The sequence below is a fragment of the Cydia strobilella genome, chromosome 26 (assembly GCF_947568885.1).
Source record: "Cydia strobilella chromosome 26, ilCydStro3.1, whole genome shotgun sequence".
Classification (NCBI taxonomy): Eukaryota; Metazoa; Arthropoda; class Insecta; order Lepidoptera; family Tortricidae; genus Cydia; species Cydia strobilella.
The window spans coordinates 8,278,453-8,299,527 of record NC_086066.1 but is presented as its reverse complement, the minus strand read 5'-3'; the positions used below and the strand labels follow the sequence as shown (position 1 = coordinate 8,299,527).

At 39.4% G+C, this 21,075-nt stretch overlaps 1 protein-coding gene across 1 annotated transcript; it reads right to left on the bottom strand.

Moving 5' to 3' along the window:
- Positions 1-2,902: 2,902 nt before the first annotated feature.
- LOC134753129 (pancreatic triacylglycerol lipase-like) lies at positions 2,903-11,837 on the bottom strand. Its single transcript, XM_063688904.1, has 8 exons — positions 11,778-11,837; positions 9,518-9,692; positions 9,170-9,318; positions 7,439-7,540; positions 6,811-6,957; positions 5,423-5,615; positions 4,227-4,364; positions 2,903-2,972 (listed from the first exon to the last, which is right to left on the bottom strand). Exons 1-8 carry the CDS (start codon positions 11,824-11,826, stop codon positions 2,915-2,917), a joined length of 1,011 nt encoding a protein of 336 aa, XP_063544974.1. The 5' UTR covers positions 11,827-11,837; the 3' UTR covers positions 2,903-2,914.
- Between the last annotated feature and the right edge of the window lie 9,238 nt (positions 11,838-21,075).

Genomic DNA, 21,075 nt, shown 5'->3' with positions numbered 1-21,075 from the left:
GTATTTTCTATAAAAAGGGACCTTATTGTCGATGGCGCTTACGCCATTATAAACGATGCTCCGATATAAATACAATGCCGCGCGACGCTGTGCGGCGTAAGCGCCATCGACAATAAGGTCCCGTTTCGTAGAAAATGCCCCATATAAGTAATCTTTTTAGGCTTCCCTAGTCAACTAGGAACCCATGTAGTTTCGCCATGTCTGTAAGTCTATCCGTCTGTACGTCCGCGGCTCAGCGCAGTGATCGTTAGTGCTAGAGAGCTAGCTGCAATTTAGCAAGGATATACGATATACGCATGGTAGGAGAGAAGAGGAGTTTGTTGAGAACCATAGAAAATAGAAGAGGAAAGATGCTTGGACACCTGCTACGACACGACGAATTTATCAAGAACATAATTGAAGGGAGAGTTGAGGCAAGGAGGCGGAGGGGCAGACCAAGGAGAACATACATAGATCAAGTAAAGGAAAAACTCAACGTCGTGTCGTATCAGGCTGTCAAGGAGAAGGCAGAGGACCGACACTTATGGAAATCGCTCCACCGACAAGAGTATAACTCTTAAATATATGATGATGATACGATATACTACGTATAATACTATAAAATAAAAACCGGCCAAGTGCGAGTCGGACTCGCGTTCCAAGGGTTCCGTACATAACATAATTTAAACAATGTATTTTTTATGTGAAACGTGAGTGAAATGTCTTTAAAAAACCCGTAGGGGTCGGATCAAAAACTAAGTAATTAAGTCCGACTCACGCTTGACTGCACATTTCTAATAGGTTTTCCTATCTATAAGTAAAGAGCAATTTTGTGTGTTTTTCAAAATTTTAGACCCAGTAGTTTCGGAGATAAAGGGGGAATGGTCATTTTTTGCCTATTTTCTTGAATAACTTCTAAACTGTTTATCTTAAAATTATAAAAAAAAATTTGAGATTCTCACAATGAGCTCTTTCATTTGATATGTAACACGATATAGTTTGAAAAACATCATTTTTTAATTTTCGCATTTACCCCCCAAAAGTGGCCCCCGTGTTTAAAATTAATTTATTTACGTTACATGTCCGTCTTTGGGTCACAAACTTACATATGTGTACCAAATTTTAACTTAATTGGTCCAGTGGCTTCGGAGAAAATAGGCTGTGACAGACGGACAGGCAGACGCACGAGTGATCCTATAAGGGTTCCGTTTTTTCCTTTTGAGGTACGGAACCCTAATAACAAAAACCTTACGTTATATTTGGTTATATTAAATTTAAATAGAATGTGTAGTATTCGAACTCTTAACATACACAAAAGGGAAGGGAAGGGAAGGGATGAGTTTGCCTTTGTACTGCCTATTTCTGTGCCATATTTGTGTTCTGTGTTTTGTACAATTAAGAGTTTATACATACATACATAACAGGGGCATTAGCTAAGTTTATTTACCTGCATTATGAGTATTTATAATTTAAAGCTAGAAGGACAGATAGGTATAATAACAATAATAAAAAAGATGATAAGAAAATAACTTATTTATTTATTTTGTTCGTATAGTCTCATCGTGGTTTATTTGAATTTACTCTTTTTATTAAGGATGACTCACGTTAGACCGGGCCGTGTCCGGGCCGGGCTTCCGGGGTTGGCCTAAAGCAAAGGGGGTGCAAAAAAATAGAATTTTTTTAGTAGGTACAATAACGTCTGATCGCGATCATCGTGGTCAACCTAACACACTCATCCTCGCTTCGCTCGTCGTCGCACCTATCTTGTCTCTGTTACTTAAATTTACTGTTCCAAATGATTGATTTTAATTTGTCAAGTAGTGGTTTCAAATTGCGGGTCAAATATCTCGGCCATTTTTGATTTTAGAGAAAAGTTTTTACTACAAAACATGCTTAGTTTAGCGTATTCTCTACGATAACACAATAAAAAATAACATCACTCCGATGAAATTTTTTTTAAGTGTCGGCACCCTCTGCTTTAGTCCAACCGCTTCCGGCGCTTCGTTTTCTATAAAAAGCATCACGTGATCACCTGTCATGTCATAGAAAAGTAAACGCCGGAAGCTCTGGCCCGGACACGGCCCGGTCTAACGTGAGTCATCCTTTAATCATACAGTGTAAATCCAATACGGACAATAAAATAAAAAAGTTTTATTAAGTTACACTCAAGATATATACAGTGGTACTACGTAAACGAAATTAATAACTAGCTTAAATCTAAAATAGGCCCTTGAGGCATTGTACCAAGGATGCTGGCGGCATTTCCCCGCTGTATCGCAATGCTGATACGTTGTGCGAGAAAGCCGCCAGCTCTTCGGTCACCAGTTAATAAGTTACACTTAATTATGATATGACCATCTAATTAATTTTTGAAAATTTACTGCATACATTACAAGACATAACATTGACAAATACGAGCTTTTAACTGCCAACAAACGTTGACAAAGTTACTTTACAAAGCTCGTATATGTGACATTTTCAACCAAATGGTACCACATTGTCGCTTGTCAATAAGGTTGATTTCAAATTGAAGCTGTATGGAAATAGCGCCTTATTGACAACCGACAATAAGTACCCTTTTGATTGAAAATGGCACATATTGTAACTTGTGTGTCGCTTTACATTGCGGGCCTAATTATTTTGTAATGTTATTATTTTAATTGTATTTGTAAGCAACATTTATTCTGTCCTATGCTTAGCACCGTTTAAATATTTGCCCGTATTGGATTTACACAGCGTATTATTCTAAAGAAGCCAGTAGGTAGATTATATAGTAAAGCCTGCCCAGGAAGATCACGCGCCATGTTGCGGAATTTCACTGGAACTATTTTTTTCATACTATACTGAACTGTCACCCTATACATGAGAACGAACAGCGCCCTCTTGACAATGATCATATATTACTGGCCAGGCTTTACATGTAAATGTAAATAAGTTAGCCCCTGGAGAATGGCGGTTGAGCATTGGTCTCCAGCCAGAAGATTCCTGATCGCCTGTAAATAAAGAAATTCTGCATTATTAAAATTTATATTTGTAACACCCCACCACCACACGCCAACAGATGGCGCTACCATTTTTATATTTTTAGGGTTCCGTACCTCAAAAGGAAAAAACGGTACCCTTATAGGATCACTCGTCTGTCTGTCTGTCTGTCTGTCCGTCTGTCACAGCCTATTTTCTCCGAAACTACTGGCCCAATTAAGTTGAAATTTGATATACATATGTAAGTTTGTGACCCAAAGACGGACATATAACGTAAACAAATGAATTTTTAACATGGGGGCCACTTTTGGTGGGTAAATGAAAAAATTAGAAAATATAGTTTTTCTAACTGTATCGTGTTACATATCAAATGACCATTCCCCCTTTATCCCCGAAACTAATAGGTCTAAAATTTTGAAAAAAATACACAATAGATCTTTACCTATAGATCACAGGAAAACTTATTAGAAATGTGCAGTCAAGCGGGAGTCGGACTGACGGGTTGTTTAAAGAGATTTCACTCACGTTTCACATAAGAAATACATTACGAGTCCGATTCGCACTTGGCCGGTTTCTAACATTACCACCGCCCACAAAATCAAAACAGGCGCATCTAATGAGTTGAAACCTATCTAAAGAACTATTTTGACAACACTTTCTATTATAAAAAGTCCCCTCAAAACAGTTCATTATTGAGCTGCGATACCACAAACACAACTATTACAACTAACAATACTAACATACACGTTTAAATTGTAAATACATTTAAAAATGCTAGTAAGCAATGCGTAGGGGAGACCGAGGTGAGTGACACAGGGGAGTTGTGCTATTAACTAATAACGAGCTCGTAATAGCGCGTGTCAAGTTCAAGTTACTAGTTAACAAACGCGCATTGTTGCGAGCTCGCTAAGTTAAGAGGTTCCAATAAATCGACAATGTCACAACTCTCCTCTGTCACAACTCACCTCGGTCACCTATTACGCCTATTATTTGTTTGACATAATTATTGAAAGTCATAATGTAATGATTGTCATATTATCATTAGTCATAATTCTGAAACCGTTAACTTTACAGGATTTTCCTCGGGTTATCCTATAGATAGGTTAGGTTAGGTTAGGTTAGGTTTGTTTTTTGGCAATCCTGAAAAGTTACGCGTTTCTGAGAAAAACCAAATTATGACTAATGATAATATGACAATTTATTGACTTTCAATAATTATGTCAAACAATAGAGACCCGTGGCCCTAGCAATACGTAGGGTCTCACCCCGTCTTCGGCACGAGTCCTCCCATTTGCAGGTTGCCAAACAACAGACAGTTGCCGCTCATGGCACCCACGTAGGTGGCACAACGACGGCCCGTGAAGCCCCCAGAGGTTAGGGACTCGCCGAGGTAGAAGTAAGACCTGAAAACGTTTACGAGGTTAAGAACAGGAGTACCGTAAAATGGCCCTACTTTGCTCCTTGGTGGGTAAAGGATGACTCACGTTAGACCGGGCCGGAGCTTCTGGCGCTTCGTTTTCTATGGAAAGCATCACGTGATCACCTGTCATGAAGCCTGTCAGTAAGCGCCGGAAGCTCCGGACCGGTCACGGCGCGGTCTAACGTGAGTCATCCTTAACTATGCTCCAATTCAAAAAAGCAATGTCTAATATATTCAAACATAATATTTCTATATTATTATTCATATACTCAGGTAAACGAAATTGTGTATATATTTTGAATTGCTACATTAGTCATTTTTCAACACGCTCAAAACGACGTTTTTATTCCACCGATTTTTGGCTCATAATCCTAGATATTAGGCACGCGTGGTTTTTCAGTATATTATAACACTCGTGCTTTGTTATTATATTATCCGACTGAGTTAAGAAGGTAACTGATTGCTTCCTGATTGGTCGGACTGGCGGGCACCGGCGCCCCCCGACCGCCTGCCGCGGCCCGGCAGGGGCGGCCGGCAGTATGACATACTATACAAGACTGCATACTAATTGTTTTAACAATTAAAATTTGTTTAATATGAAAGTTTTTTTTTCTTCGCAAGTGTGTTGAAAAACGTCGTATGAAACGCGTGTGCATTGGTCATTACACACATCGGCTTTCTTATTGCGCGCTCGCTTATAGCTCGCACAATATCGCCTCGTGTGTAATGACCAACTTAGCACTCTTGTATCACAATGTACTATTATCTATCCAAATATCATAAACCCTCCATGATGCGTTCAAAAACCGCACATTATGACCACACGGACAGAATCTTATAAAATATTCTTACCTGGCATATTAAATATATTAATAACGGGTCACTCACGTATTTTAAGTCAAAAAACGCTCATGTAAACGCTGTAATGCTTATATATGCTAAATAAATGAAATGAAATGTTTCACTCCGTACCGAGCAGATCATCAGGAGCTTGCATATATTTAATATGTCTGTGTCTCACGGAAGTTTTGTTATTCTTACCTGGCATGATCGCATGCCATACTGTCACATCCAGCCATATTATTTCCCCCGTTGGGGTAGAAGTCCACCTGGCCCAGGGTGCTGACATAGCCCAGGTTTCCAGCGTTGGTGTGGATAACCTCGGTATAGGCACCGTCGTCGGGGCGGAACTTGTCTTCGTTTGTGATGAAGCCGGGGAGAGCGGGCTCCAAGGCTGCAACAAAGTGTTTGGTAAAGGCGAGTGATTTAGGAATATATTCTTAATTTCCTCATCATCATCTTCCTCGCGTTATCCCGGCATTTTGCCACGGCTCATGGGAGCCTGAGGTCCGCTTGACAACTAATCCTAAGAATTGATGTAGGCACTAGTTTTTACGAAAGCGACTGCCATCTGACCTTCCAACCCAGAGGGGGAACTAGGCCTTGTTAGGATTAGTCCGGTTTCCTCACGATGTTTTCCTTCACCGAAAAGCGACTGGTAAATATCAAATGATATTTCGTACATAAGTTAAATTCCGAAAAGTCATTGGTACGAGCCGGGGTTTAACCCGCGACCTCCGGATTGAAAGTCGCATGCTCTTACCGCTAGGCCACCAGCGCTTCCTATATTCTTAATTTCCTCATCACCTAATAATATTAATAATTGATTCGATGTTCACTGTCCCAATAGTCATTTCAGCGAACGGTCTCATAGCGAAGTTTCGACCAATACCTAGAGAGACTCTCGCTAGGTGGCTGGTTCAAATCAAATCAAATAATTTTATGAACATACACCAGGGAATTTGGGACGGGTACCGCCGTGGCCGGGTGTTCTAGTGGTCAGGCGTAAGCTGAAGACGCGGGTTCGATTCCCGTTTCGGCCACCGGTGGACTGGTCATGTTTTCTTTAGTGTATAATATCTATTTCAGTTTATCTATAATAGGGAATATTACGCGAAACTCTGCGTAGGGGCGCTAGGGCGCCACTACCACAATCTGAGGGTCTATCGCGAAACACAAAAATGGAAATTTCGTTATCTCTGTCACTCTTGCATATTCGAGCGATAAAGAGGCAGATAGCGAAATTTCGGATTCGCGTTTCCCGTGGAGGATGCCGTGTCGGCCATGTGGTCCCCGAGGCTGTGCCCCACGATGTGGTACCGTAAAACTCTAGCCTGTCTCAATGGTAGAACGCCGGATCGCCGTTGAGGTTCTCAGCGATGATGCCAGCCATGTGGGCTCCTAGACTGTGTAGTAAAGGGGCCCTTTAATTCTGGCCTGTCTGAATGGTATTTGAGAAAAGCACCTGTCAGATAAGCCGGAGCTCCATTCAAATTCCGACCGATGATGCCAGCCATGTGGGCCCTTAGACTGTGAGGTAAAGGGGCCACTTAACTCTGGCCTGTCTGAATGGTATTTGAGAAGAGTACCTGTCAGGTAAGCCGGAGCGCCATTCATGTTCCGGCCTATGATGCCCGCCATGTGGGCCCCGAGGCTGTGCCCGACGATATGGTAGTGGGTCGCGGAGGCCCCGGTCTCTCTGTTTAGCCAGTCGATAAAGCGAGCTATGCCTTCACCTGAAACATTATCATAAACTCAAGATATAAGAAGCCCTTCTAACCACCCAGGAATATCTAATTTTATAAGACAAACTCAGCGAACTCGGCGCCGTCGACTGGGCAGAAACGGCTTGGGACAGAGTAGCATGGCGGTCTTTGGTGTCGGAGGCCAAGATCCACTTCGGGTCGTCGCGCCACAGCAGTTACTTTACTGTAACTGTGTTAAGTAAGTATGAGACAAAAGTGTAGGGAGGCATTTTATTAAAAGTTGTGTGTATTAAAAGTAGCAGCGGCATACTTGATAGTGTTGGGGCGTCCACCTTATGATCATGTTCAGATCTAAGAATGCTGGTGCAGTCTGAATCCGAACAGTATCTTAACCCATTCAGCGCTAAACACGACACGTTGTCGTTTTGCCTCTACAAAGCATTTCCTTACATACCGGGAAATCCATGTTATCGGCTACGACGTAACGCTAAATGTGTTCAAGAAGACAGACCTGCAGTCTTGGTGTTGGTAACAGCAGCGGCGTAGTTGATGGTGTTGGATCCGGCCGTCCAATCCACCATGATGACGTTCAGGTCCTCGGCTTGTAGGAAAGCTGAAACAGGTTTATTTTTATTTTTTATTTTATTTATTTGGGGCATCAACAGCAATACAAAAATTAATACAAATCATAGTGAACAGAAAACATAGCCAATAACAGATGTCCACAAAAGTACAATTAACATGCAATAACTAAGTGGAAACACAAAAAAAAGAAGGGAGTAAAAAAGCATTCTATACAAACTAGATATGGCTTGCATAACATGTGTCATGTGTACGTGTGTGTTTTGAGTGATTGTGTGTGCGTGTTCGTGTGTGTGTGTATGTGACTGTGACTGAGTGTGTAATGGAAGACGGAAAGATTAAGGTGTGTAATTATTTACCTAGTTAGATTTCGTCAATTGTCGTTATTTTTAGATTTCAGTAGCAGTGACTGAACTCGTTTTTTTAAAGTTGATTTAAAAAGTTAATTATCAGTGGCGACGTTTATATAAAAAAGCTTGTAATAAATAAGTTCCACCAAGTTGCTTTCCCCGGTATCTTCTCGGGTGTAGGGTTAAAAGTAAACGTGAGACGAAACACTTAAAAATTATGAACATTGAGTAATAATCCCTAATCTGAACGGGAACTTTCTAAGTGGAAACTTGAATGAGAATTTTCTCGTGAGTTTCCAGAAATTTTGGGATATTTTGGGAATGTTCTGCAACTTGCAGTATTATTAATAATTTTGACATTCAGTATTCCGCTAACAAGGATTTTTTACTATAGCACAGAATAAGTAATAGTATTATCATACAGAACGGCCACGCACCGCCCCGCCCCGACTCGAATTACCTCGCCCCGCGACACCAGATTGACGGCCGTTTGCCGGCCGCTCAGTACTATTTTTAAGCAACTTACACTATGACGCATGCCGCGTGTACAGACGTGCCGTTCACACATAGAAACGCAAGTGATTTTTGATGTATAGCGTGTCCGCCCTGTGACCTGTGACTATAGTATGAATTTTCTCAAATGATTTTTAGACCTCAGACCCTAATCCGTTAAACAAAAGCCTTTGTTTCTTTTATGGAGAGGTGCCTTAGTCGCGTGCCGAGCGCGTGCCAAAGCAACTATGTCGTTAAAAAGCAACTATCGTAATAGTATTAAGGTTCAAATTTATGTAACAGCTCATTCTGAGATAACGAGTTTGGGTAATGAAGGACGATCGGTGGCCTGTGTGTGGCCTCAGAATGAGTTGTTATATAAATTTGAACCATATAAACAGGACGGTAAAATTTCTTTTTAAACGAGTTTGTTCCCGTTCAGTCAGTAGCGGTAGTATTGGTAACCGCTGAACAAAATAAACAAAGGCTTGTGTTTAACAGATTAGGGTGTGGCGTAAAAATCATTTGAGAAAATTTATACTATAAATGTGGTATTTTCTATAAAAAGGGACCTTATTGTCGATGGCGCTTACGCCATTAAAAACGATGCTCCGATATAGATACAATGCCGCGCGACGCTGTGCGGCGTAAGCGCCATCGACAATAAGGTCCCTTTTCATAAAATATGCCCCAAATAAATCCATCCCCTAAACCCTAAAGGCATAAAAGTGGGGTTGAAACTTATTAACGAAGTCGCGGACGAAGTTGATGGCAGAATATCGATAGGAGAATCGATAGAAAGTAATAATGATGATTACCTGGTATAAGCACGGTGTTAAAATCCGAAGTGGTCCCGCTGTTCCAACCATGAAGAAGTATGATGGTGCGTCTCCGAGAGTTGTAGTTCGTCAGGCCGAGAAAACCGCTGTTTCCAATGATCATAGGCTGGCTCACTGTTGGGTTTAACCTGGTAAGAAAAGGAAAATAAAATTTACCAAGGATGGTTCTTAAAAGTAAGTAGAATCCTTTTTATGGTGGAAAACAGTTTTTTAACTTAGTTTTTCGGGAATGAATGAAGAAGATGAACATATGGATGTTTGCATCATGTGTTGCCCGTTGAAGCTGTGGCCTTCAATAAATTTGTAGAATTTCTTGTCGATCTGTACCTGGTAAATAGATGATAAATGTTCTGCGAATCGGGATTGTATCTGGCCGCTTCTTGTACATCGCTGGCTTTTTGCCATAAGTCCACGAGGTGCAGCTTTCCTTCTCCATCGCTGACATGCTGGAAGCGCGGCCCGGGGTCCAGCTTACGCAGCACAGGATCTTGGGTTGGGAGAGCTGTGGATATAACAGGATAATAATAAATAATAATCTCTATTGGGATTGATCATCACTGACAGGACTATTGTAGACAATAAGCCTTACATTGTAATGATAGATCGATCGCAGCGCCGGACCGTGCTTGTCGACGTAACCGTCCCCCACGACGAGAATCACGTGAAGGCCGAGAAGGAAAAGTCCAAAAAGTACCTAGACTTGGCTCACGAGATAACAGCCATGTGGGATGTTGACTTGACGATCATTGTCCTGGTAGTCGTGTCAGCGAACGGTCGCATAGCGAAAAGTCTCGACCAACACCTAGAGAGACTCTCGCTGGGTGGTTGGATCAAGGATCAGATGCAGAAGGCGTTAGTCTTGGACACAGCGCGAATAGTCCGTCGGTTCTTCTTTCTACGGCCCTCACCACCGTCAACTTGGGCGTTGCCCAGCTGCGGGCAGCACCCTATAGGTTAGAATTTTTATAATGTGTTTTTATGTAGGTACATATTTTGTATTGTTTAAAATATCCATATTAAAGATAGAATTAGGAATATTGTGATAAGGGAAAAGTGTGGACTGAACCAAAATGTAGTGACAAAAATTGAGAAAGGTATGTTGAGATGGTTTGGACAGGTCTTAAGAATGAGTGAAAGAAGGCTATCAAAGAGAGTGTATAAGGGAAAAGTAGAAGTGGGAGTTGGCAGGGGTAGACCTCGGCGGACTCTCTGATCAGATCGGGGAAATCCTGAAGAAAGGCCAGGGCAAGAGCAAAGAAACTCGCTTTCACTTAAAAAAGGCGTCGGAATCTGTCTATCCGTTGGAGAGCTATGATGCCACAGACAGACAGACAGACATTTGCTTCAAATATATAACACCCCTCTTTTTGCGTTGGCGGTTAAAAAAGTTTTCGCAAAGCTTACTTAAGAGTCCCCGGCAAGATCGCCCGAATTGCACCTACTCGTACAACCACGAGTACGAGGGTATGAGGTACGAGGGTTTTCGTTCTCATTTTAAAATCACGTGTTAGATTGTAATGAAACTTTGCACGTACAATGACATGAGGTATATCTATGCCTGTAATTAGTTTAAGTATATAGTTCTAGTTTATAAAACAAACGAACAACACAAACACAACACACAAAAACAAGTTTTGTATGAAAAACTTAAGGGTTCCGTACTAAAAGGGTAAAAACGGGACCCTATTACTAAGACTCCGCTGTCCGTCGGTCCGTCTATCTGCCTGTCACCAGGCTGTATCTCATGAACCGTGATAGCTAGACAGTTGAAATTTTCACAGATGATATATTTCTGTCGCCGCTATAACATCAAGTACTAAAAACAGAATAAAATATATGTTTAAGTGGGGCTCCCATACAACAAACGTGATTTTTTTGCCGTTTTTTGCGTAATGGTACGGAACCCTTCGTGCGCGACTCCAACTTGCACTTGGCCGGTTTTTAACTATGGTATCTGAAGTTACATAAACTAATTACAGGATATACCTTATCCAGAAATCTAGCTTAACTATGTGTGTATGGAGAACCGAGCTTGCCGGGGACCCAATACTGAGTTTCTCTATTTATGTATGGAGTGAGCACTCTAGTCTTAGAGTCTTAGCTTACTTATTTAGAATAGAATAGTTTTTATTCGTAAACACACACAATAAATGTTTTCATTTCATTTCACACAGACAATAGACATACATTAAAAGAACATAGTGAAAATAAAGTGTCACGAAATGATCCCATCTCAGCATGCTGCTGGCGACTTCCAGCGCTGATCTTCCGATGAGACCATCAGGTGAGAATCACGGAATCGCTATGATATAGAGAAATAAATATACCTGAATTATTATTTACAACGACGGGACTTAATCGCGTAAAATAAGTATTAAACCCACCAAACCAACAAGATCAAGTGCGGGTAGTTCGAAAAACTCGCGCGCCTAGAAGATGTTGATGTCAACTTTAGCCAGTCTTCTCCGAGACCACGGGGACAACGCCGTCCTCGAAACGTCGGAAGTGGGTTTAAAACTTATTTTACGCGATTAAGTCCCGTCGTTGTAAATAATAATGAGTAAAAATCGTGAAAGTTTAAATATACCTGAAGCCAAGGCAAGCCCCGCAAGAATCAACACAGTCAACTTCACCATTTTTGAGACAACACTGACTGACAACAATGAATGTTAATGAATTGCACACGGCTTGATGATATGATTAATTCTAATCAGTAATGAGCAGATTAAAATTATTTAGCAATCTGTACTTAAGTAATTAAATCGTTTCTTTGTTTAATTTGTATATATAATATGACCAGTATAGGTACATACTGGTTTGAGCAATGGTGTGTAACGACCGACCAAAAGGGGCCCGTCTGAAAATCAGCGCTGGGTATATCAACATATATCTAGCAAAAGCTGAGACTGGTACCCATTGCCTATACCACAAACAGACCTAGATGTAGTTTACTGTTTCAATTTTCTTTTTTTTTCTGTGCATGTTTTCTATAATGTTTTTTGTGGAATTTAAGTGTATTGTGTTTTTTTTTGGTTTGGCTCTTGTGCAATGTTTTTATATTTTTCTTCTGGTATAAGCAATAAAACATATTTTATTTTATTTTATTTGTTATTTTATTTTTTGTTTTCCTCGGAGTCCCTTTATTTGACATAATTATTGAAAGTCATAATGTAATGATTGTCATATTAATTAGTCATAATTCTGAAATCGTTAACTTTTCAGGATTTTGCTCAGGTTAAGGATGACTCACGTTAGACCGGGCCGTGTCCGGGCTAGAGCTTCCGGCGCTTCGTTTTCTATGGAAAGCATCACGTGATCACCTGTAATGTCATAGAAAAGTAAGCGCCGGAAGCTCCGGCCCGGACACGGCCTGTCTATCTGTAATACTAGTGTTAGTAATTAAATAAGTTATTCTACAACTAAAAAGAACTAAACACCATACAGGTCAACATACAGGTCGCCCAGTTAAGACCACCAGGTGCCTCCATATTCGACAGTCGTACCTGTCGGATAATACTTTCAGAAAGCTGTTGGGACTGCTTCTTTCTCTTTGCATTAAGGAGGCAATGTAAAGACTTTGTGATCTAACCTATTCAGCTAATAATTAGTAGGTAATTACGTTACAAATATTGTAAATCAGATTAATCAGAACACTTGACGTGTATCAAATGTACCTAATCTATAGATGTGCTGAAAAGTATATCTGTTTTTTCTAACCCTTGCATTTCTTTATCTTTGTTGTTACGTGGAAATAATATATCATAATTACGATGATTAAACGGTCAACAATGCGTTCTGGGTGCCTAGCCAAGGTGACATTCGTTTGCGCTATGAACGGAGTTATATCTATCTTTGGATGTTATAACGGAACGCTTTGTGTCTCTCTATCACTCTTTCATATTAAGTAGAGATGCAACGGATAGTTGTTTGGCCGGATACCGGATACCGGATGTTCGGCCTGACCATCAGCCGAATATTCGGCCAGCGGAATTGTACTTACATTTCCGTTTTTTAGGTGCACATTGTGCAGGTTTTGACCTGTTTCTTAGTGAACGTTCGCGCGGACTCATTTCTAGGTTCGAAATGAGTCCACAAGAATGAGTGCGTGCAAGTGAGTGGAATGTTTAAATGTGATATTTTTATATGAAAAGGGACCTTATTGTCGATGGCGCTTACGCCATTATAAACGATGCTCCGATATAAATACAATGCCGCGCGACGCTGTGCGGCGTAAGCGCCATCGACAATAAGGTCCCTTTTCATAAAAAAATCACCAAATTGTTTTAAAATAATAAACGAATACGATTATTACCGTGATTGTTTCTTAAATCCAATTTGTTTACTCCGAAATCAAAGAAAGATATACTATCCGGTATCCGGCCGGATATTAAAATAAGGGCCGGATACCGGATAGTAACCAAGTATCCGGTGCATCTCCAATATTAAGCCTTGTTCGGACTGCGTTAGTAATTTAGTCGAGTGGCGAGTATTACGACGTGTCCTAACACCAAAAATTTAGTCGAGTAGATTAGTCAGTGATTTAGTCGAGTGGATCCATTTTATTCTATTTTTTCTGGCGAGTGAGCCTCCCCCATCCCTCTTACTAATCTACTCGACAAAATTTTTGGTGTGATTTAGACACGTTTAATAACTAAAACACTCGCCACTTGACTAAATTAAACGTAGTCCGAACCAGCCTTTAAGATGCTTGATTAGGCTATCAATCCCGATAGCTTTGTTCAATAAATAACTACTGTAAATATTCTTAATCACAGTAAAGGATGACTCACGTTAGACTGGGCCGTGACCGGGCCGGAGCTTCCGGCATTTCGTTTTCTATGGAAAGCATCACGTGATCGCCTGTCATGTCATAGAAAAGTAAGCGCCGGAAGCTTCGGCCCGGTCACAGCCCGGTCTAACGTAAGTCATCCTTCTCAGTGGTCTTTGATTGTCTCCCGATATGTATGAAAATAAGGCATTTACCACTGCGCCACCATCTTTTTACGTTAATCAATATTTACATATGAATTTTGGTTTACAAATTTCTATTATTTGGTTCAGGTATAATTTGGGAATATAATTTTTATACACGAATTCAATATCTATCATATTTTTTCTTTTATTTAATGGCCATGAAAAAGTTGAATGATATATACACAATTTTTTGTTATTATATTCAGCATTTCTTGGATTTCTTGGGCTTCGGTTTTTCACCGCTGCAGTCTTTTTCTGTGAAAACAAAAAAAAACATACTTAATCGAATTTAAACTCTTAGACATACTAACCAGCGCAGCGGGCGACGCGGCGCGCGGCAGTACGCAATACACGGTCTTCGTGAACGCTGCTCGTACTATTAGTGCTTGAGAAATACCTAGGCTCTCCGAAACATGTCGCGAGTGACTAAAACAAGTGAGTCTAAACCGTGAAATTATTTAAATCATACTTAATTAGGTGTAGATATAAATCAAAGTAACGGAACATAACAGCTTCCTGACACTGCGTGGTTGCGTAATACATCGAAACCATGATGTATTTTGTAGTTTTTACTTTTAAAATATATCTTTTGTAACATGTATGCTAGTATTGAGGTATTTATCTATGAATTAAAGCTTTTTATTTCATAACTGTAAAAAAAAAAAACTAATCATAAGATTTTAAAACCAGAAATGCCACATCATTTTGGAATCTTACCTAAATTTTAAAATTTTAAATTGTGTATTAATCTTGCCCATTAAGGATGACTCAAGTTAGACCGGGCCGTGACCGGGCCGGAGCTTCCGGCGCTTACTTTTCTATGACATCACGTGATTCTTTCCATAGAAAACGAAGCGCCGGAAGCTCCGTCCCGGTCACGGCCCGGTCTAACGTGAGTCATCCATTAGAGTTAGTCACTTTTTTTAAACTCACCTTTTGAACCACATCCTTCAGATTTACAACCTTGGACCGAAGCAAGCACCATCTGTGAAAGTCAAACCAATTTAGTCCTTATTTTTTTTTTTAGGTTGATGATCCTTTATTTATTTACAAGATATATACAGTGGTACTACGTAAACGAAATTAATAACTAGCTAAAATCTAAAATAGGCCCTTGAGGCATTGTACCAAGGATGCTGGCGGCATTTCCTCGCTGTATCGCAATGCTGACACGTGCGAGGAAGCCGCCAGCTATTCGGTCACCAGTTACGTCAACCAGACGCTTCGCGATTTCTGCAAACAACTTGTGCACGCTGGGACCCCATGGATCTATAGAGTTTCAACTCCAAATGGAACTTATTATACAGGTAACTCTTAATTATAACCCTGTTTATCGAACTGACGTATTTCATTGTTCCGAGAGTGAATATCCAAAAGTTACATTGTTTGTGTTATATTTTTCTTAGTGTTTTTTTAAATATTATTGAAAACATAATATACAGCATTACAGTCAAAACCAAATCACTGTACAAATTAAATTATAAAATACGTGTATACACAATAGTAAAATCGGATCACAATCAACTTTCGTCCATCACCTCATAGTACCGCAGACACATTTGATACACGACCATCCATCTTGCAAACGTCACATTCTGGTGCCCATGACACAAGCGAGTTCAGCAGCCTTAGAGCCAGCACAGCTGGTGAGTTTTTATGTGCTACAGTGCGTATTTGGGACTGGCAAAAGGTTGTGTTTGCGGTCTCAGGAGATTTTTGGGCACAAATGGGACAGCGAGTCTAACACTTCTTCCTACCAGCTCAAGGAAGTCTGTATCGCCACGTATTCGCATGTTGTCACTAGGAGTTTGTCATACCTTACTGAAAGGGAACCCAGCGTTCCTAATAAGTACTTGGTATTGATTAGCAATTTTAATAACAAAACTTTCATGAGACACAGACATATTAAACATATTAATAACGGGTCACTCACGTATTTTAGTCGAAAGCCTTCGACATGTTTCACTCCGAACCGAGGAGCGTCATCAGGACGACTTAAATACGTGAGTGACCCGTTATTAATATGTTTAATATACTTGGTATTGGTATAAGAATGAATAATAAGTATACAACTTTTTATATTAAGTATAATAAAAAGTTTGAGAATAGTAAAATACAAAAAAACTTACCAAGACAGTGGCTACCAGAAAAAAAATGTAGAAGAAGTTCATTTTCAATGTTGTTACCTTCAAATGGTTTCAAGATCTGATACCAACTTTATAATCGGCTGGTTTTTTATACCTGCAGGTTCAATAGGTACACGATTTATTTACATGAATGCTGTTAATAGACTAATTAAAATAACAATTAGTGTCTGAATAAAAATTTAATAACAAAAATATTATTGTACTCGTAATATTACCACAGACTATGATATTACTCACTTTTTACAAAGGCAAATATTAACTAGTATTTTTACATGGTTTTACTATGACAGTTTTTTAATGATATATTTAAGAGGCAAACGAGCAGACGAACCGCCCAGCACGAAGACGTCCTATCGGACGCTCCAGGTATCGCTGGTGCGATATGGTGGAGGCCGATCTGCGCGAACTTCGAGTCGTGGAGTCACCTATTGGCGAGAGGTCGCACAGGACCGAGAAAAGTGGCCAAGTCTCATTTTGGGTCGCTGAGCTAAGTAGTAAGTACTAAGTAGGTATATTTCATCTTAAAATATATTAAGTGGCTCCATATCTTTTTAATCATATTTTTAATAGATGCTTAAATATACCTAAATAAATAAACCTTTCATTTTCTGTTGTCAGCTTTTTCCTAATTCTAGATATTAGTGTAAACTTGGTTGAGATTATCCGGATTCCTATGTAATATGTATTTTTAACTTATTTATGTCTTTGTCTTTTGTATGTTATATATTAATTTTGTTGTTTTTCTTGTTACCTGTCGTGATTGTTTCACCGGATGGTCTCACCGGAAGATCAGCGCTGGAAGTCGCCAGCAACATGCTGAGGTGAGACCATTTCGTGGCACTTTTTCTTTTTTATGTTTCTCTGTTCTGTATAATTTTCTATTGGTGTGTGCTAACAAATAAATTATTTCTATTCTATTCTATATTTCGTACAGTCCAAGATATTTATTTCCGTACTTTGTCACAGTAGGTAGGGATATTGTCGCTAGGGACCTCATACTATTGTATCACAGTGACAAGGTACGAAATAGCACTGAAGGTAAATACCTTGACCGTACATCAGTTCCAAAAAAGTAATTGATACGATCAGGAGTCCCTCACGACCTTTAATTTGCGTCGATATTTCAATATAAATTACTAGGTGATGTGACAACCAAACTTATCATGAACACATTTTTTAATCGTAATTTTCATATGCATTCATAGGCACTCATATACTGCAATGACGTCTATTTAATTCGCATCATAACGAATTATCATAATAATATAGTTCTAAGTAAATTATTTATTAATACTTACTGTTGACACACATGGCGTCATTTGCAACGTGCAGTGTAAATTGCATTTATTTTTATTTATTTATATGAGCCTAGAGTGTCCCACTGCTGGGCAAAGGCCTCCCTCCCCCCTTTCCACGTAGCCCGATCTTGACCCGTCTCCCACCAGTTCCTGTCAAAGGCGTCAAGGTCATCTCGCCAAGTCGCCAACGCCGTCGAGGTTTGCCGCGACCCCGGGTTTGATGTGGGACCCAATTGGTTGTTATTTTAGCCCAGGGGTCGGCAACCTTTTAGCAGCCAAGGGCCACATAGCGGTTAGCAAAATTGCAGCGGGCCGCACACTGTTAATAATCCGTGAATTTATTAGACAAAAGGTACATTGCCGTTTGTCAAAAAGGACTACTTTTAATAAACATTTTTGCTGCGGCGCCCCTCATACTTAAAGGTTGGCGCGCTCTTACATGCAGGGCGCTTGCGGCGTCCGTCACAGTTATTCAGCGCCCTTCGCGCGCTCTTACATCACGCGCTCTCACACTTAAAACATTCAGCGAACCCTCCACAATTAAAGGTTGGGCGAAACCCGACATTCAGCGCGCTCTTAAATTGCGATAGGCAGACACTCATATTGGCACGTCTGTGCATATTGAGTGATCAGCACATTTAATGTAGATCTTGTGATAATGGGTCCCAACTCCAAAAAAATTAAATTGAAATTAAAGACTTTTCTTTTTCACTCATCACTTTAGTGACGTAGGACTGATGTAGCCTGGAGGCTCGCGGGCCACAAGCGAGGGGTTCGCGGGCCGCATGCGGCCCGCGGGCCGCCAGTTTCCGACCCCTGTTTTAGCCCATAAATCATCCGGCATACGGCAAACGTGTCCCGCCCAGTCCCACTTCAGCTTGGCGGCTGTTTCAGCTACGTCAGCTATTTGAGTTTTGGAGCGTAGTATAGTGTTTTTGATGCGATCGGTCAACTACACGCCGAGAATACTACGCTACGAAAATTGCATGAATAATTTTATTTTTTGATCCTTTGTTTCAATAAACTTCACATGTTATTAACCAACTTTGATGATGATGATATTTCTTTATATTATATATATTTATATATATATATATTTATATATATATATATTTATATATATTTCTTTGATATTTCCGGTCGATTTCGGTCCTGGGGAGCCCCACTTAAATATTTATTTTATTCTGTTTTTAGTATTTGTTGTTATAGCGGCAACAGAAATACATCATCTGTGAAAATTTCAACTGTGTAGCTATCACGGTTTATAAGACAGACAGACAGCCTGGTGACAGACGGACAGACAGACAGACAGACAGCGAATAGGGTCACGTTTTTACCCTTTGGGTACGGAACCCTTAAAGTCTCCCGCTGCGTCTGTCTGTCTGTATGTATGTTCGCGATTAACTCAAAAACTACTGAATTGATTTTCAAGCGGTTTTCACCTATCAATAGAGTGATTCTTGAGGAGGGTGTAGGTTTATAATTTACTAAGGTTATATGTTACTACCCGTGCAAAGGGGAGGGTTGTATTCGATATATTCGATGTGTAAAAAAGCGTGGATATGTGTTAAGGTATAAGAAAAAAATACGTATATTGAGCATGTAAAACATTTTTATTTGCCCATTTTTATAGATTATTCCTGTATAATTCTAAAAATGTATTGCCAAAAGAACATTATGTCGCAACATTTCTACTAATAATAGTATCATTAACACCCATTATTTTTTTTGTAATTTTCTGAATTTGCAAACTTAACTTATTATCATTCAAGTCCTTAAATTCATTGTCCTTTTATTTCTTGTAAATAAATAAAATAAATAAATAAATAAATAAATAAATTGCCTGGTAAATTTTAGTCAGTATGGTAATAATAATAAATAATGCCCGTAAGAAAATACATTTTTTGCCCAAGTGCCCTATATATTTTACAGTACATATGGTGCTACTTTTTCGCACTAGTGCGGGAATGAGCACTTTTCGTGCATATGTCGAAAGTTTAAAGGGCCATATGTACTGTAAAACGTTGTACGATACACGTGCGAAAAGGTAATTCGCAACTCGTGTCGATTTAAAACACTCCCTGCGGTCGTGTTTTAATTTATCGCCACTCGTTTCGAATTTCCTCTTTTCCGCACTTGTATCGTAAATAACTATTAACACATTATCTTTCAATGAATATTTATTTTCAGACAATCTTACACCGATCGATCTAGCCCCCAAACTAAGCAAAGCTTACTTCTGCTTTCTAGAATATATGTCACTGTTAACAGCTGACCGATCATATCCATAACATATCCAGGTCAAATTTATAACCTTTTAATAAAATCAGAATAAGCCTAATCATGTGCTGCTACGCGAAAATGGTCTTATGAGACCTTTCCCAACTTTTTAATTAGCCTCGATTGGCATTTACAGATTTTGGAAAAAAATACAGTCAACGTCAAAATTATTATTGTCAAAAAACTTTTTTGATGCTCATCGATCACATTTCTATCTAAGATCAAAAGGTTCTTCGGGACCAGTAGTCGTATTTAAAATATCCACTTTATACACGGTGTTAGTTGAGCCACTGAAAACCTAAGACACCCCAACAGTTTTTTTTAATATTTTAAACTCATCTTGAGTATTTATTCTTTAATCCGATAAATATTTAAGAAAATATTCGTTGTATAGTTTTCTTAACAATTCTATTCGACTGGTAATTCTACACAAGATACTTCGTCGTTTTAGCGACATCAAACAATTGCTAGTTATCATCGTAAACACTGTTAACTGACCATTTGCATACCTGCAACGAGATAATGTGTACCAATGGCCAGTTAAGAGTGTTGCTCATTGACAAATAACGTGTCAAATGCTAGTTATTGATGTTGTTGCATTACAAACTTGTAGACTGGGCATGTAAAAAAAAATTACCCCCATTAAAATATAGCGCAATCGATTCTCCTATTGATTTTGAACAAACTGTTTTTAGGTTTCAGTGGGTCATGAAACACAGTGTATAAATATACCTATATACACCGTGTTTTAATTGAATTCCGTTAACTTTGGGGTATGGTTGTCGTTTAAAAAAACTATATGGCATAGTTAATTTTCAAAAATATTTTTTTATTTATTTGTTTTTTGTTTTTATTATTTTATTAAAAGTAATTAAATGTTGCATATAGCGTTGTTGTAACATGGGCATTTCATTTTACTCAACCAATCAATTGAATACTGTGACATATCAATGTCATTTCGAACATCGATCGTCCGAGATAGTACTAAAGTTTAGTAGCAAATGTATGAACTCATACTAAACACTAATCAATACGTAATCAAGTCCTAAGGTAAGTGTACACGCTCGTAGGGGCCTAATCAGAAAAAAAAATTGATTATCTCCGAAATGGAGTTAATTAGAATACCGGTGTCTTTAAGAATTACTTGATTTAAGCTCAGGTATGCACCCTTGAAATTAACGGAAAT